The sequence below is a fragment of the Nicotiana tabacum genome, chromosome 4, assembly GCF_000715075.1.
Source record: "Nicotiana tabacum cultivar K326 chromosome 4, ASM71507v2, whole genome shotgun sequence".
NCBI lineage: Eukaryota > Viridiplantae > Streptophyta > Magnoliopsida > Solanales > Solanaceae > Nicotiana > Nicotiana tabacum.
In genome coordinates, this window is record NC_134083.1 from 85,351,726 (window position 1) to 85,370,105 (window position 18,380).

Here is an 18,380-nt window from a genome sequence, read left to right on the forward strand (position 1 = left end):
TTAACCTCAAAATAGAGACATTTGAAGAAAGCATTTGATGGAAATTTCTGCAGGTTGATAGGCTAATAAGTGGGTGCACCAACTCTTTCTACAGGGTTGAATTAGTTTTGCCCCATAATGTGACCTTCATGCTTAATCAAAACCTAATCTGCCAAACTTAAACCACCCTCTCTCTCTTCTTCTTTTCCTATAAAACTAAAGCCTCAACTCTCAATTTTTTCAGAAACATAAACTACTTGTATCTACTCTTACACTAGAAAGAGTTCTTACTAAAGGAAAAGAAAAAAACAATGCAGGGCTTCAACATGAGCATTGCCAACCCTTTGCGCTCTTTGTTAATCTATGGCATTTTGCTTCTTTTTGCAAATGCTGTGTCTTTAGCAAAAGCAAAAATCCACAACCACGATTTTGTTGTATGTTATCCAAATGTTCCCCTCTTTTCTCATTTTGCTAACATTTAGAAAATTTAAAACTATAGGAGCTAGACTGATCTCTGTTTTTGTGTTGGAACAGATTCAAGCAACGCCAGTAAAGAGGCTGTGCAATACGCGCAGCACCATAACAGTGAATGGACAATTTCCCGGACCAACTTTGGAAGTGAACAATGGAGATACTCTAGTTGTCAAAGTTGTCAATAGAGCTCAGTATAATGTCACCATTCATTGGTAAGTATTTCATGCATGCAGAATGCAAAGGACTTCAGTGTATATAACTTAAATCCTCCCTTTTCGTATTTTTGTTTTTCACAATTGTTTTTTCTTTTGCATCTGAAAATTAGGCATGGGGTGAGGCAAATGAGAACAGCATGGGCAGATGGACCAGAATTTATCACTCAATGTCCAATAAGACCAGGAGGGAGTTACACTTATCGGTTTACAATTCAAGGACAGGAAGGCACACTTTGGTGGCACGCCCACAGCTCATGGCTCAGGGCCACTGTTTATGGAGCCTTAGTTATCCACCCTAAAGAAGGAACTTCCTACCCTTTTCCTAAGCCCAAAAGAGAAACACCTATTCTTCTTGGTACTACTATTTCCTTCACCCTACATATTTTTGTAAATTTTATGTTTAATTTACAAGCATTCTTGAAATAATAATGATTTGGACATGGTGATTAGGTGAGTGGTGGGATGCAAACCCCATTGATGTTATTAGACAAGCCACACGAACAGGAGCAGCGCCTAATGTATCTGATGCTTACACTATCAATGGTCAACCAGGTGATCTTTACAAGTGTTCTAGTCAAGGTGAGTGTTTACATAAAAAATGTAAAGACGACAAATTTTAGACTGTCAGTATATATAACTTAAATCCTAATGCAGATACTATGATAGTCCATGTGGATTCTGGTGAAACGAACCTCCTTCGTGTCATCAACGCTGGACTCAACCAACAACTTTTCTTCACAGTAGCCAACCACAAGTTTACTGTTGTTGGAGCAGATGCATCTTATGTTAAACCTTTCACCACATCAGTCATTATGCTAGGACCAGGCCAAACTACTGATGTCCTCATCACAGCAAACCAACCACCAGCCCGATATTACATGGCTGCGCGCGCCTATGCAAGTGCTCAAGGTGCACCCTTTGACAATACCACCACCACAGCCATACTAGAATACAAAGCTGCTCCTTGCCCTGCCAAAGGTGTCAAAATCAATCCAGTTCTCCCATCTCTGCCCGCATTTAATGACACTGCTTCTGCCACTACCTTCACATCCAGTTTCAGGAGCGCAAGAAAAGTTGAAGTCCCAACTGAAATCGACGAAAATCTGTTCTTCACAGTTGGATTAGGACTCAACAATTGCCCTGCAGGGGCAAGCTCCAGCAGCTGTCAAGGTCCAAATGGAACGCGATTCACTGCTAGTATGAACAACGTGTCATTTGTACTACCATCTAATTTCTCCCTACTTCAGGCTCATCACCAGGGGATACCTGGAGTTTTCTCAACTGATTTTCCAGCAGTTCCACCAGTTAAATTCGATTACACAGGGAACGTGAGCAGGTCACTCTGGCAACCTATTTCAGCAACTAAATTATACAAGTTAAGATATGGTGCGAGAGTGCAAATTGTGTTACAGGGAACTAGTATATTCACAGCTGAAAATCACCCAATTCATCTTCACGGTTATGATTTTTACATTCTTGCTGAGGGATTTGGGAATTTCAATCCACAAACTGATACTGCTAAATTCAACCTTGTCGATCCACCTCTTCGTAATACTGCAAGTGTACCAGTTAATGGATGGTCCGTCATTAGATTCGTCGCTGATAATCCAGGTAAGAAGATAAAAAATGTTGAATTTTTTTGTATAACATGTCATTTATTCAAACTATTGGACTTAACAATTTTGGTTAACAGGAGTTTGGATAATGCATTGTCACTTGGATGTGCATATTACTTGGGGTTTGGCCATGGCTTTCCTCGTCGAAAATGGAGTTACTGAATTGGAAGCATTGGAGGAACCTCCAGTTGATCTTCCTGTCTGTTAACAGCACCATAGAACAAAATTCACAACATACAAAATTCACTTTTAATATTTTAGTCCTTGTCAAATTGATGTTCCCCTAATTTGGGGTAGTTCTTTTTATTTTTATTTTTTAATTAAGTACTAGTTTCTTTTTTGATACTCCTATATGATTTGTGTCAAGATGGTGCCAACACTTGCAAGTGATGAATACAACAGTTGTATTCTTTCACGTGCAATTAATAGAGATGAATTAATTTGATTTCTGAATTTACTTCCCATTCTGTTAAGCAACTTGGCATGTTCGCTGCCTGCTAAATGAACGCTATTTCCAAATTATACAGCAAAATAACAAGAAAATTGCAATATTTGCAAACCGAGAAAGAATATGTAAATCCTTACAAGAGAATTGAATAGTTCTAAACTGCAAGAATTGCTTAGCGCTCTGCCTCTCCTGAAACCAAACACTAAAGTAAAGATAACAAACTGGTCTGGAAAAAAAAGCACCACAACGAGGTAGTAACAGTAAGGAAAATTTACCTAGCTATGCGATTATGGGAGCCTAATTGCTGCTATTAGGGGTTGAGATCCCCTCCAGTAAACTTTTGTCCAGTTTTTCTCAATAGGGCTTTAGATGATTGCCACATGTACTAAGAAATTTAAATGGTGCTGATTTATTTAACTTACTCAATGACTAACTAGGGTATAAACGTGGGTTAACTAGACAACATCCCTGTCATCGTTACCATTGCATGTCCCCCGGCTTCGTCCTTTCATTCCCGTTATTAAGAAGCTAGTATCATATCTTAGCAAAGTTGCTAAAACTAAAATGACACACCCAGTAGTTCTCCCTCTGTCCTAAACTTAGAGAAATGAATTACTAAATTGTAAGTAATTAATATCTTTCTACCTATAATATAAATTCACAAGTGCAAGTGGCAAATCAGAATTCTGCAACTAATTAATTTATTCAACGACGAGTATTCGGTAAGTATGGTTTGTTCTCTGTTGTGACCATAGCTGGAAGTATATATAGTGAGTGAAAGCCATTGAAAACGCAATAAATTGATTCTAGAGTGACTATATGATGATACAAGTTGATATCCGATACCTTAGAGATTAGGTTATAAGCACGGTGTATAAACCCATTTCTTATTAGTATATTCTTATGCGATAGTGAGTTTAATTTGATGCGTACCCGTAATGGAATGAAAAGAAGAAGCTGGGGACATACAACGGTAATGATGCAAGGGATGGTAGGTCTTATACCCTAGTTAGTTCTTGAGTAAGTTGAATTAATCAACACCATGAAAATTTCTTAGTACACGTGGCAACCATCTAAAGCCCTATTGAGAAATACTGGACAAAAGTTTACTGGAGGGGATCTCAACCCTGCTATTAGGGACATTTACACCTAATTACCTAATATATCAAGATTTTTAAAAACATAGCAACTTAAGGGTTTATTGTCTCCTTGATTTTATACTCCAATGTTCTCCATTTTATTTTCCCCTCTAGCTCTTTCTCACGCCTCTTCCAAATAAAAAATTGTCAACTAGCGGTATATAATTTATTTAATAATCGTGTTGGGTTATAGCAACTCTTTACTATCGATTTGCTCATACAAATTATCACTCACCATTTGTCGCAACAGATTATAAAATTATTAACTAAAATTAAGCCGCACAAGAAAACAAGGCTAAACTTCAACAAAGTAATATATGAGTCAATATGAATCATATAGCTCTAGGCTCTAGCCCATGAAGCAAAATAACCAAATGAAGAAATGAATATCTGTGCGGAGGACGTCCTCTGGAACGGGTAAAATACGCAAATAGCCCTCAAAGTGGATGGTCTTGAATTTTTGTCATCGCTTGTCTCATGGGTAGAACTTCAACTTTAACAAGTTTTGCCCCTCCTGTTGGATAATAAAGGCCCAATTCTCTTATTACTAGATCAATAAGTCTGAAGTATTTATTATTGAGCTGTATAGTTGTATAGTCCAATTTTGTATTAGTATGTAGCCCATTGGTAATTAGTAAAGACCCGGCCCAACGACTTTGTATATAAAAGAAAGATATTCACATCTGGAAGCTTCGGATGCTCATTTTCATTTGAATACAGAAATATCTTCTCTCTTTCTCTCTCATTTCCTCGATACTCAAATTCTCGATTGTTTGATTTTCCATGAGTTTTACATGGTATCAGAGCGGTTCGTCTAGGTAATTCGATGAGGATTCTTCAAATTCATGGGCATCTCATTGTTCTCCATCAGAGATGAAGAGAGTGAGGTTTTCAGTTTGCCGGAATTTTGACGATTTTCTAGTTTCTACCGGTGATTTCTTCCCTTTTCTCTTAGATTTCCATTGTATTGTGTTTTTGCCTTATTCTACTGTTTGAATTTGGTTGTTGAATCCCTTTATTTTGTCACAATCACAACAAAAATCTAATTTTGAGTAAACCCTAGGATCATATTTTGCTATGGGTTCTGAGAAGTCTTCTTCTACTAGTTCTGATCTTCCTAGTTGTGATGATTCGTCTGGTAACATAATTGATCATAATCATCCCCTATATATTCATCTCTCAGATAATTTGGGACTTTCACTAGTAAGCAATATCTTTGATGGGACATGGTATAGTGACTGGCGACGAAGCATGTTAATTGCTCTTTCTGTGAAGAACAAATTGTGTTTCATTCAACCAGATTATAAGAAGCCACCTCCAAACTCACCTCATTCTCATCAGTGGGATATGTGTAACAACATGGTGATTTCCTGGATTCATAATCTCCTAACCCCCGTAATTCGAAAAGTGTTCTATACTGTCAACTCGCTAAAGATATCTGGATAGAGTTTGAAGATAGGTATGGACATCCTAGTGGGATTAGGATTTATCAAGTTAAGAGGGAACTTTCTTTAATATCTCAGGGCAACATGAATATTCCTAAGTATAATGCGAGAAAGAAAAGTGTTTGGGATGAACTTAGCACTTTAACTGTTCATTCTGATTTTCATTGTACTTGTGGAGGTGGTAGATTGGATATTCAGAAGCATGAGGAGGATCAGAAGTTGTATCATTTCCTGATGGGTTTGAACGAGAGTTATGCGAATGCTAGGAGTAATCTTCTGATGATGAATCATTTCCCTAATATTAACAAGGCATATTTTCTCTTAGTTACTGATGAGCGCCAAAGAGAAATTCAACCTCCTCCTTATCAGTTCATCTCAACGCAGCTTCTTTCTCAGTGGGTTCTCAAAGATCTTTTCCTCCCAAAACAAGTTTTGATCCCAGGAGATCCAATGTAGTGTGTAGCTATTGAAACAAGCTTGGGCATATAATGGAGAAATGTTATAGAAAGCATGGGTTCCCTCCGAACTTCAAGTTTACCAAGAACAATAGAAGGACTACAACCAATGTTCAGACTGAACTTGTCACGACCCAAATTATCCCTCCGTAAGGTGTCGTGATGGCACCTAGTCTTTACGACTAGGTAAGCCTAATATTACGAAAAATATAAAGAAAATATAACATTTTAAAGATAAACAACATATTATAAATAGCCAAGAGTAGTACCGCTCGGCATATATAAAATAATTTCCCAAGACCCGGAATATCACTAAGTCACAAACTGCTATAATCTATGTAACTCTATACAAAAGTCTGAAGATAATAAAGAAAGTCTCTAGGCGAGGGAGTAGAAGGGGACTCCGAAGATCTGCGGACCCAAGCAGTAGTACCTTGAAGTCTCCTAAAATCAGCAGCACGTACTAACCCCGAGGCTGATAGCTCGCACATGGATCTGCACACGAAAAATATGTGCAGGGAAGGGCATGAGTACACCACAATGGTACCCAGTAAGTGCCAAGCCTAACCTCGGTCGAGTAGTGACGAGGTCAGGTCAAGGCCCTACCGGAGTAAATATAATAAATTAAACAATAAAAGATATAAGTAAAATTTACGGTAACATAGTTAAAGAAATTCTCGAAAATTTAATAGTTAAGGGAGCACTCGGCTCAAAACAAGGTAAACACAATGGAAAATCTCCCGCGATACCGTCCCGTAGTTCCGAATGAATATGCAGTACAAGGGGATCTCCCGGAATACGTCCATAGTCCCAAAGTAAATATGTAGTGCTGAGGGATCTCCCGAAATACGTCCGTAGTCCCAAAGTAAATATGCAGTACTGGGGGATCTCCCGGAATACGTCCGTAGTCCCAAAGTAAATATGCAAGACGGGAGGGGGGAGGAGGGATCTCCCGGAATACGTCTGTAGTCCCAATTTAAATATGCAACGCAGATAAAATGGCAGGTATGGCATCGAGTTATACAGTTTATATTGAACACAGGTAAGGGAATAGGGATTTAACTAAGCATGGCGCACAGAATGTCAAATAGCAGTTAAAATACGTAAGCATGCTTTTCTACTCTAAACTAAACAATTAAGCATATTAGTGCAATTTAATAAGAGAAGCAATTTATGATTTTAAAAAGGATAAACAGGATTTTTGCAATAACAGCCTGTGTACGTACTCATCACCTCACGTACATGGCGCCTATACACCAAATAATATCAAGACATCCTAAGGGGAAAGTCCCCAACACAAGGTTAGGCAAGCCATTTACCTCGAACCACTCAAATTACCTCGATAACACGTTCTTACCACGAGTATCCGACTCCAAATGGCCCGAATCTATTCAAATAAATTGCATAATGTAAATATAACTACAAGTAATTAATTTAGCTAATTAATTCGAAGTTAAAGCGTGAAATTAGAAAAAATACCCAAAAAATACCCCTGGCCCACATCTCGAAATCGGGTAAAAGTCACAAAATACGAACACCCATTCACTCACGAGTTTACTCGTACCAAAATTGCTCAAATCCGATACCAAAATCTCTATCAAAACCCCACAATTCGGCCTAAGAATATTTCTCAATTTTTCACCCCAAATCCGAAATTTAACAATGAATTCAAGCATAGATTAGTGAAATATAACCATAAAGGAGTTAAGAATCGTTACCCAATCGATATCTTTGAAAATCCCTCAATCCCTCGTCCAAAATCCGAGTTCCCAACTTAAGGTTTTGTTAAAAATGGCATAACCTCTGTATTTTTGGAACTTTAATACTGCCCAGACGCGCCCTTCTTCGCGAACGCGGCTACACCCTCGCGTTCGCGAAGTACAATTTACTTCGGCCCAAAATCCTCCATTGCGAACGCTATACACATGTCGCGAACGTGAAGACCACTCAGTTTGACCCTTCGCGAACGCGGGATCTCCATCGCGAACGCGAAGCACGAAATCTCGCCTGCCTCCAGTTCTTCTTCGCGAACGCGTTGCTTAGAGGTTCCACACCTTCGTGAATGCGAGAGCGACATCGCGGACGCGAAGAGTAATTCAGCTGCCCTTCCCAGATACCTTACGCGAACGCAATGAAGAAAATGCCTGCAATAGAATACTAGAAATCTGCTATCTTCCAAAGTCCAAAAGTGATCCGTTAAGCATCCGAAATTCACCTGAGGCCCCCGGGACCTCAACCAAATATACCAACAAGTCATAAAACACCATACGAACTTAGTCGAGCTCTCAAATCACATAAAAAGGAGCTAAAATCACGAATCACCTTCCAATTCAAACTTAAAGAACTTGAAACTTCAAAATTCTACAACCGATGCCGAAACCCATCAAACCACGTCCGATTGACCCCAAATTTTGCACGCAAGTCATATTCGATATTACAGACCTATTTCAACTTCCGGAATCGGATTCCGACCCCGATTTCAAAATTTTCACTACCGGCCCAAAATTTCAAAAATTCGACTTTCGTCATTTCAAGCCTAAATGAGCTACGGACCTCCAAAACACAATCCGGACACGCTCCTAAACCCAAAATTACCTAACGGAGCTAACAGAAGTGATGGAATTCTATTTCGGAGTCGTCTTCATATAGTTCCAACTACGATCCAAATCCTAAGGCTTAAGCTCTCATTTAGGGAATAAGTGTCCCAAAATACTATGAAACTCAAAACCAATCATCCCGGCAAGTCACAATAGCAGAAATAGATTTGGGGAAAACAGTTAATAAGGGATCAGGGCTATTACTATCAAAATGACCGGCCGGGTCGTTACATCCTCCCCCTCTTAAAACAATCGTTCGTCCTCGAACGAGTATAAAGACATACCTGAAACTGTGAAAAGATGAGGGTACTGGCTACACATATCCTGCTTGGTCTCCCAAGTTGCCTCCTCGACCGGCTGACCCCTCCATTGGACCTTTACTGAAGCAATATTCTTTGACCTGAGCTTTCTGACCTGCCTGTCCAAAATGGCTACTGGCTCCTCAACATAAGATAGATCTCTGTCCAACTGGACTGAGCTGAAATCCAATACATGAGTCGGATCACCGTGATACTTCCGGAGAATAGACACGTGGAATACCGGGTGAACTCCTGCTAGGCTGGGAAGCAAGGCAAGCTCATAAGAAACCTCCCCAACACACCGCAATATCTCAAAAGGACCAATGAATCTCGGGCTCAACTTGCCCTTCTTCCCGAACCTAATGACACCCTTCATAGGCGATACCCGAAGCAAGACCCGCTCACCAACCATAAATGCCAAATCACGAACCTTACGGTCTGCATAACTCTTCTGCCTGGACTGGGTTGTGCGAAGTCTCTCCTGAATTACCTTTACCTTATCCAGGGCATCCTGGACCAAATATGTACCCAACAATCGGGCCTCGCTTGGCTCAAACCATCCCACTGGGGACCGGTACCGTCTACTATACAAAGCCTCATATGGTGCCATCTGAACGCTGGACTGGTAACTGTTGTTGTAGGCAAACTCTGCAAGTGGCAAGTATTGGTCCCATAACCCTCCGAACTCCACCACACAGGCACAGAGCATATCCTCAAGAATCTGAATCGTGCGCTCGGACTGCCCGTCTATTTGAGGGTGAAAGGTCATGCTCAACTCCACCCTAGTACCCAACTCCTACTGTACGGCTCTCCAAAATCAGGATATGAACTATGTACCTCTGTCTGAAATGATGGATACTGGAATACCATGAAGGCGGAAAATCTCTCTGATATAAATCTCAGCCAACCTCTCAGAAGAATAAGTGGTCAACACTGGAATAAAATGAGCTGACTTGGTCAGCCGATCCACGATCACCCAAATAGCATCGAACCTTCTCAAAGTCCGTGGAAGTCCAACTACAAAGTTCATGGTGATCCGCTCCCACTTCCACTCTAGGATCTCTAACCTCTGAAGTAATCCACCCGGCCTCTGGTGCTCATATTTGACCTGCTGACAGTTGAGACACTTGGCCACAAACCCAACTATATCCTTCTTCATCCTCCTCCACCAGTAGTGTTGCCTCAAGTCCTGGTACATCTTCGCGGCACCCGGATGAATGGAGTACCGCGAGCTATAGGCCTCCTCAAGAATCAACTCCCGAAGCCCATCTACATTGGGCACACAGATCCGGCCATGCATCCTCATCACACCGTCATCACCAATAGTCACATCTATGGCATCACCTTGCTAAACTCTATCCTGAAAATCTAGAAGATGAGGATCATCATACTGGCGCTCCATGATACGGTCATAAAGAGAAGACTGAGTAACCACACAAGCTAATACCCGACTAGGCTCTGAAATATCCAATCTCACCAACTGGCTGGCTAAGGCCTGAACATCCAAGGCTAGGGGCCTCTTAGCTGCCGGAAGATATGCCAAACTCCCCAAACTCTCTGCCCGGTGACTCAAGGCGTCGGCCACTACATTGGCCTTCCCCGGGTGGTACAATATAGTGATATCATAGTCTTTAAGTAGCTCCAACCACCTCTGCTGACGCAAATTAAGGTCCTTCTGCCTGGACAAGTACTACAAACTCCGGTGATCAGTGTAAATCTCACAGGGAACACCGTACAAATAATGATGCCAGATCTTCAGGGCGTGAACAATAGCTGCTAACTCGAGATCATGAACCGAATAATTCTTCTCATAAACCTTCAACTGTCTAGACGCGTAGGAAATCACCTTATCGTCCTGCATCAATATCGCTCCAAGGCCAATCTTCGAGGCATCACAATAGACAGTGTAGGATCCTGAACCTGTATGCAATACTAATACTGGGACTGTAGTCAAAGCTGTCTTGAGCTTCTGAAAGCTCTGCTCACACTCCTCGATCCACCTGAACGGAGCACCCTTCTGGGTTAGCCTGGTCATAGGTACTGCAATGGATGAAACCCCCCCACAAAGCGACGGTAATACCCTGCCAAACCAAGGAAACTACGGATCTCCGTAGCTGATGATGGTCTAGGACAACTCTGCACTGCCTCCACCTTCTTCGGATCTACCTTGATCCCATCACAAGACACTATGTGGCCCAAGAATGACACTGAATCAAGCCAGAATTCACACTTAGAAAATTTTGCATACAACCTCTTCTCCCTCAAAGTCTGAAGCACGGTCCTCAGGTGCTGCTCATTATCTTCCCAATACCGGAAATATACTAGGATGTCGTCAATAAACATAATGACGAAGGAATCAAGATAAGGTCGGAATACACTGTGCATCAAATGCATAAAGGTTGCTGGGGCATTGGTCAGCCCAAATGACATGACAAGAAACTCATAGTGACCATATCGGGTCCCGAAAGCAGTCTTCGGGATATCCGGCTCCCAAATCTTCAACTGATGATAGCCAGAATGCAAGTCAATCTTGGAAAATACCCTGGCACCTTGTAACTGATCAAATAAATCATCAATGTGAGGCAAAATATACCTGTTCTTCACTGTAACCTTGTTCAACTGCCGATAATCAATACACATACGCATAGAACCATCCCTTTTCTTCACAAATAAGACCGGAGCACCCCAAGGTGATACACTGGGCCTGATAAAGCCCTTATCAAGCAATTCGCAACTACTCCTTCAACTCAGGAGGAGCCATACGGTAGGGAGGAATAGAAATGGGCTGAGTGCCCGACAACAAATCAATGCCGAAATCAATATCTCTATCGGGCGGCATACCCGGAAGATCAGCTGGAAACACATCTGGAAAGTCCCTCACTATTGGAACTGACTTGAATGTAGGGGTATCAATACTGACATCTCTCACATAGGCCAAATACGCATCATACCCCTTCTCAACCATTCGCTGAGCCTTAAGAAATGAAATGATCCTGCGGGGAGTATACTCTAAGGTACCTCTCCACTCTAATCTCGACAAACCTGGCATAGCCAGCGCCTCGGTCTTAGCGTGACAATCAAGAATAACATAATGGGGCGACAACCAGTCCATGCCCAAGATAACATCAAAATATACTATACTAAGTAATAACAAATCGGCTCTGGTCTCAAAACTACTAAAAGCAATCAAACACGACTGATATACGCGGTCCATAATGAGAGAATCTCCCACGGGAGTAGATACATAAACAGGGGAACTCAAAGAATCCTGAGATATCCCCAAGTGTGGAGAAAAATAAGAAGACACATATGAGTACGTAGAGCCTGGGTCAAATAATACCGATGCATCCCTATGACAGATAGGGATGATACCTGTGATGACTGAATCTGAAACAACGACCTCTGATCGGGCTAGAAGGGTATAGTACCTGGTCTGGCCTCCCCCTTCAGGGCGACCTCGACCTCCCCGACATCCACCTCGAGCTGGATGAGGAGGTGGGGTGGCAGCTGGTGTTGGAAGAATGGACGGAGGACCCTTGGAGCACGTAGAGAACGTGGAGGCTGATAAGTCTGTGGAGGTGAACCCCTCCTGGCTCTGGGGCAATCTCTAACCAGGTGATGAGTGTCACCACACTCAAAACAACCTCTCGGAGGGCGCGACGGCTGAGACTGACTCGGACCTAGCCTGCTGGACTGGCCGGTAATAGCACCTTGAGTAGGAGGTATACTGGATACTGGCGGTGCATAATATGGCTCCTGAGGTCTAGGAGGAGCTAGAACACCGCTGGCTGCTGGAAGAGCTGAATGAACAGGGCGACTCACAAAACCCCTACCATAGCGTGTTGCTGGTGCACGAGATCCTGAATAATGACCAGTCTCTCGAGACCTCTTGGCCTCTCTCTCCTCTTTGCCCCGGGCAAACATGCCATCCACCCTCCTGGCAATGCTCATTGCCTGCTGATAAGTGATGTCCATCTCCAACTCCCTGGCCATACTTTTCCGAATACTGGTGTGGAGTCCCTCAATGAAGCAACGAACCCTCTCTCTGACGGTAGCAACCAGAGCCGGTGTATGGCGAGCTAACTCACTGAAACGGACTGCATACTCCGACACAATCATAGCACCCTGACGCAACTAATCAAATTCAGCGCGCCAAGCATCCCTGAGGCTCTGAGGAACATACTCATGCAAGAACATCTCTGAAAATTGAGTATAAGTGAGTGAGGCTGCCTTGTCCGGACTACTCAAATCATAGGCATGCCAACACTGATATGCTGCTCCCCTCAACTGGAAAGCGGTGAAAGAAACCCCACTCGTCTCCACAATGCCCATAGTGCGGAGAATACGATGACACTCCTCAAGTAAACCCAGAGCATCATCTGAAGCTAGTCCGCTGAAAGTAGGTGGGTGGTACTTCTTGTACCTCTCAAGTCTGAGCTGCTCTGCCTCAGAAGCAGCTACCCTGATCTCATGCTGCACCGGAGCCATTGGGGGCATAGGAATATACTCTGGGGCCTGATCAACGGACCCTCTGCTCAGGAGTGCGGGATGCGGGAGTCTGTGCCCCTCCCCTGGCCTGAGATGTAGCGGGAGCTATCAGAAATAGTCCAGCCTGAGCCAGAGTACTGAACATGCTCAAGAACTGAGCTAAAATCTCCTGGAGGGCTGGAGTAGCAATAGGGATCTCCAGTGCTGGCCTTCCAGCTGGAGCTGCTGAGGGCTCCTCTGATGCAGCTCTCGCAGGTGCTCGGGCTGCACCACGTGGTCGTTCTCTACCCCGACCCCGGCCTCTGGCGGCTCTGACAGGGGGCTCGGGTGCCAGATCGTTGGTCCTCCCGGTACGGGTCCTCAACATCTGTGAGAAAGAATAGAATAGAATCTTAGAATTTTTTTTATGTCAATAACTCGCACGACAAGGAAATCAAAGAAATATGATTGTTCTTAACAGTTACATAGCCTCCCGAAGATAAGTACGGATGTCTCCGCACCGATCCGCGAGACTTTAATAAACCGGCTTGTGACTCGTGACTCCTATGAACCCATTGCTTTGATACCAACTTGTCACGATCCAAATTATCCCTCCGTAATGTGTCGTGATGGCACCTAGTCTTTACGACTAGGTAAGCCTAATATTGCAAAAAATATAAAGAAAACACAACATTTTAAACATAAACAAAATATTATAAATAGCCAAGAGTAGTACCGCTCGGCATATACAAAATAATTTTCCAAGACCCGGAATATCACTAAGTCACAAGCTACTATAATCTATGTAGCTTTATATAAAAGTCTGAAGATAATAAAAAAAGTCTCTAGGCGAGGTAGAAGGGGACTCCGAATATCTGCGGATGCAAGCAGAGGTACCTTGAAGTCTCCTAGAATCAGCAGCACGTACTAACCCCGAGGCAGATAGCTTGCACCTGGATCTGCACATGAAAAATATGTGCAGGGAAGGGCATGAGTACACCACAATGGTACCCAGTAAGTGCCAAGCCTAACCTCGGTCGAGTAGTGACGAGGTCAGGTCAAGGCCCTACCAGAGTAAATATAATAAATTAAACAGTAAAAGATATAAGTAGAATTTACGGTAACACAGTTAAAGAAATTCTTGAAAATGTAACAGTTAAGGGAGCCCTCGGCTCAAAACAAGGTAAACACAGTGGGAAATCTCCCGGGATACCGTCCCGTAGTTCCGAATGGATATGTAGTACACGGAGATCTCCCGGAATACGTCCGTATTCCCAAAGTAAATACGCAGTGCTGGAGGATCTCCCGGAATACGTCCGTAGTCCCAAAGTAAATATGCAGTACATGGGGATCTCCCGGAATACGTCCGTAGTTCCAAAGTAAATATGCAGTGCTGGGGGATTTCTCGGAATACGTCCGTAGTCCCAAAGTAAATATGCAGTGCTGGGGGATCTCCCGGAATACGTCCGTAGTCCCAAAGTAAATATGCAAGACAGGGGGATCTCCCGGAATACGTCCGTAGTCCCAATTTAAATATGCAACGCAAGATGAAATGGCAGGTATGACATCGAGTTATACAGTTTATACTGAACACAGGTAAGTGAATAGGGATTTAACTAAGCATGGCGCACAGAATGTCAAATAGGCAGTTAAAATACGTAAGTATGCTTTTCTACTCTAAACTAAATAATTAAGTATATTAGTGCAATTTAATAAGAGAAGAAATTTATGATTTTAAAGAGGATAAACAGGATTTTTGCAATAACAGCCCGTGTACGTACTCGTCACCTCACGTACATGGCGCCCACACACCAAATAATATCAAGACATCCTAAGAGGAAAGTCCCCAACACAAGGTTAGGCAAGCCACTTACCTCGAACCGCTCAAATCACCTCGATAACACGTTCTTACCACGAGTATCCGACTCCAAATAGTCCGAATCTATTCAAATAAATTGCATAATGTAAATATAACTACAAGTAACTAATTTAGCTAATTAATTCGAAGCTAAAGCGTGAAATTAGGAAAAACGCCCAAAATGTCACCCCAGGCCCACATCTCGGAATCGGGTAAAAGTCACAAAATACGAACACCCATTCACTCACGAGTTTACTCGTACCAAAATTGCTCAAATCCGATACCAAAATCTCGATCAAAACCCCAAAATTCGGCCTAAGAATTTTTCTCAAATTTTCACCCCAAATCCAAATTTAACGATGAATCAAGCATAGATTAGTGGAATATAACCATAAAGGAGTTAAGAATCGTTACCCAATCGATATCTCTGAAAATCCCTCAATCCCTCGTCCAAAATCCGAGTTCCCAACTTAAGGTTTTGATAAAAATGGCATAACCTCTGTTTTTTTTGGAACTTTAATACTGCATAGACGCGTCCTTTTTCGCGAACGCGGCCACACCCTCGCGTTCGCGAAGTACAATTTACTTCGGCCCAAAATCCTCCATCGCGAACATGATGCACATGTCACGAATGTGAAGACCACTCAGCTTGACCCTTCGCGAATGCGGGATCTCCATCGCGAACGCGAAGCATGGAATCTCGCCTGCCTCCAGTTCTTCTTCGCGAACGCGAGGACTATGTCTCGAATGCATAGCTTCGAGGTTCCACACCTTCGCGAACGCGAGAGCGACATCGCGGACGTGAAGAGTAATTCAGCTGCCCTTCCCAGATACCTTACGCAATGGCGAGGACTCCCTCGCGAACGCGATGAAGAAAATGCCTGCAACAGAATACCAGAAATCTGCTATCTTCCAAAGTCCAAAAGTGATCCGTTAAGCATCCGAAACTCACCCGAGGCCCCCGGGACCTCAACCAAATATATCAACAAGTCCTAAAACATCATACGAACTTATTCGAGCTCTCAAATCACATAAAAAAAAAGAAGCTAAAATCACGAATCACCTTCCAATTCAAACTCAAAGAACTTGAAACTTTAAAATTCTACAACCGATGCCGAAATCTATCAAACCACGTCCGATTGATCCCAAATTTTGCACGCAAGTCATATTCGATATTACAGACCTATTACAACTTCCAGAATTGGATTCCGACCCTGATATCAAAATTTCCACTGCCGGCCCAAAACTCCAAAAATTTGACTTTCGCCATTCAAGCCTAAATGAGCTACGGACCTCCAAAACATAATCCGTACATGCTCCTAAACCCAATATCACCTAACGGAGCTAACAAAACTGACAGAATTCCATTCAGGAGTCGTCTTTACATAGTTACGACTACGGTCCAAATCTTAAGGCTTAAGCTCTCATTTAGAGACTAAGTGTCCCAAAACACTCCGAAACTCAAAATCAATCATCCCGGCAAGTCACAATAGCATAAATAGATTTGGGAAAAATAGCTAATAAGGGATCGGGGCTATTACTCTCAAAACGACCGGCCGGGTCGTTACAGAACTGGAGGTTCCCAAATATTTTGCTCAGACTGAGACTAAGACTTTTACTGAGGCAACAACTTCCATTGCTCCGGTTATTACAGGCTTGCATTCTACTGCTTCAGCTATCCCAGGATTGACAAATGAGCAATGTAGCCAGCTGCTCTCATTACTAAAACAACATCATGTATCTGATCAGCCATCTTCCTCAGCTTCCCATCTTACTACTTCCGCAAATTTTGCAGGTATCCTTAGCTTCTTTTCTAGTAATACACCTAAGTGTTCAGTTAATACTTGTTATTTTTGCAAGGTTGATAAGAGTTTTTAGATATTGGCAATGTTCATTTAAGTTACTTTTTGGCAATGTTCCAACTTATTCCAATTTAAGGGTGTTTGGTTGTCTTTGCTATGCTTCTAAGACTCCTGCTCATAGAGATAAATTTACTAGCAGGTCTATCCCTGCGGTCTTTATGGGTTACCCTTTTTGGGAAGAAAGGCTACAAGCTTATTAATCTTGAAAACAATACATTTTTCATCTCTAGGGATGTTCTGTTTCATGAGTCTGTATTCCCTTTTGCTATCATGTCTTCTGGTGTTTCTTCTCCTATTCTCCCCCCGCCATTTTTGCTTATGATTGTCCTGTTCCCTCTTCTTATTATCCTTCTCCTCCTATCTCCTCTTCCTCAGTTTTTTCCCCCATTTCTTCTCCTGTTTCTGGTTTACCTATTTCTTCTTCTCCAACTTCTGATTCTACCCTTTCTTCTGATGAATTTCCTGCCACTCGCTCTCCTTCATTTCCCTTTCCTATAACTTCTGAACATCCAATTTCTCCTACCAGTCCACCACTTAGTAATGCTCCCACATTCTCCAATCTTGTTTCTGTGCCTTTGAGAAAATCAACCAGAACCCATGTTACTCCTTTTTATCTCAATGACTACATTTGTTCTTCTGTCTCTACTTCCTTTCCCCAAGGCCCTGGGTCCAGCTCCTTGTCTGACCAACCTAGGACACAAGTAATTCTTTCTGAGCCTTACACCTAATCTCAAGCTGCTTTGGTGCCTGAATGGCAAGAGGCAATGGGGAAGGAATTTGAGGCTCTTGAGGCTAATCATATATGGTATGTTGTTCCTATACCTATTGGGAAGAAGGCCATTGGGAGTAAATGGGCGTATAAGATTAAGTTTAGAGCTGATGGTTCTGTAGAGAGGTATAAAGCAAGATTAGTAGTAAGAGGTGACACTCAAACTGCTGGGATCGACTACAACAAGAGTTTTTCTCCTATGATCAAGATGACCACTGTAAAATGTCTCATTACTGGAGCTGTCAACAATCAGTGGCCACTTTTCCAGCTTGATGTGAACAATGTCTTCCTTTATGAGGGATTTGGATGAGGAGGTGTATATGAAATTGTCTCAGGTTTTTTTTTGTTGATTCTCCATCCAGTCCTACCCAGCCTTTTGTTTGCCAAATTCAAAAATCCCTTTATGGGCTAAAACAAGCTTCGACGCAATGGTATGCCAAACTTTCAAGTGCACTTTGTGCAAAGGTGTTTGTCCACTCTCTCAATGATTATAGTTTTTGGTAGGGGGGGGGGGAGGGGGGTATATTGTTAATATATTATTTGGGTTAAATACATGTGTTGTTACTGGGAATGATTCTTCCGAGATCTCTGCATTAAAGACCTATCTTGATGAGTAGTTTAAGATAAAAGATTTGGGGAGTTTGCATTACTTTATGGGCATTGAAGTGTCTTCTACTCCTGCTGGGTTGTTGTTGAATCAGAGAAAATTCATCTTAGACCTCTTAGCTGAATACAAATATACTGAAGTATCTCCAGT

At 42.4% G+C, this 18,380-nt stretch overlaps 3 protein-coding genes across 3 annotated transcripts; all 3 read left to right on the plus strand.

The window, feature by feature from the left end:
• The first annotated feature begins 211 nt into the window (after positions 1 to 211).
• Positions 212 to 2,737, plus strand: LOC107783942 (laccase-12-like). The gene is made up of 6 exons (XM_016604966.2): positions 212 to 413; positions 514 to 665; positions 779 to 1,023; positions 1,119 to 1,247; positions 1,323 to 2,279; positions 2,362 to 2,737. Exons 1-6 carry the CDS (start codon positions 291 to 293, stop codon positions 2,490 to 2,492), a joined length of 1,737 nt encoding a protein of 578 aa, XP_016460452.1. The 5' UTR covers positions 212 to 290; the 3' UTR covers positions 2,493 to 2,737.
• A 2,211-nt stretch (positions 2,738 to 4,948) lies between these two features.
• LOC142180015 (uncharacterized) lies at positions 4,949 to 5,772 on the plus strand. The gene is made up of 2 exons (XM_075250932.1): positions 4,949 to 5,222; positions 5,306 to 5,772. Exons 1-2 carry the CDS (start codon positions 4,949 to 4,951, stop codon positions 5,770 to 5,772), a joined length of 741 nt encoding a protein of 246 aa, XP_075107033.1.
• An 11,846-nt stretch (positions 5,773 to 17,618) lies between these two features.
• On the plus strand, positions 17,619 to 17,933 carry LOC142180016 (putative mitochondrial protein AtMg00820). The gene has a single exon (XM_075250933.1). The coding sequence runs from the start codon at positions 17,619 to 17,621 to the stop codon at positions 17,931 to 17,933; it is 315 nt and encodes a 104-aa protein (XP_075107034.1).
• The last annotated feature ends 447 nt before the right edge of the window (positions 17,934 to 18,380 follow it).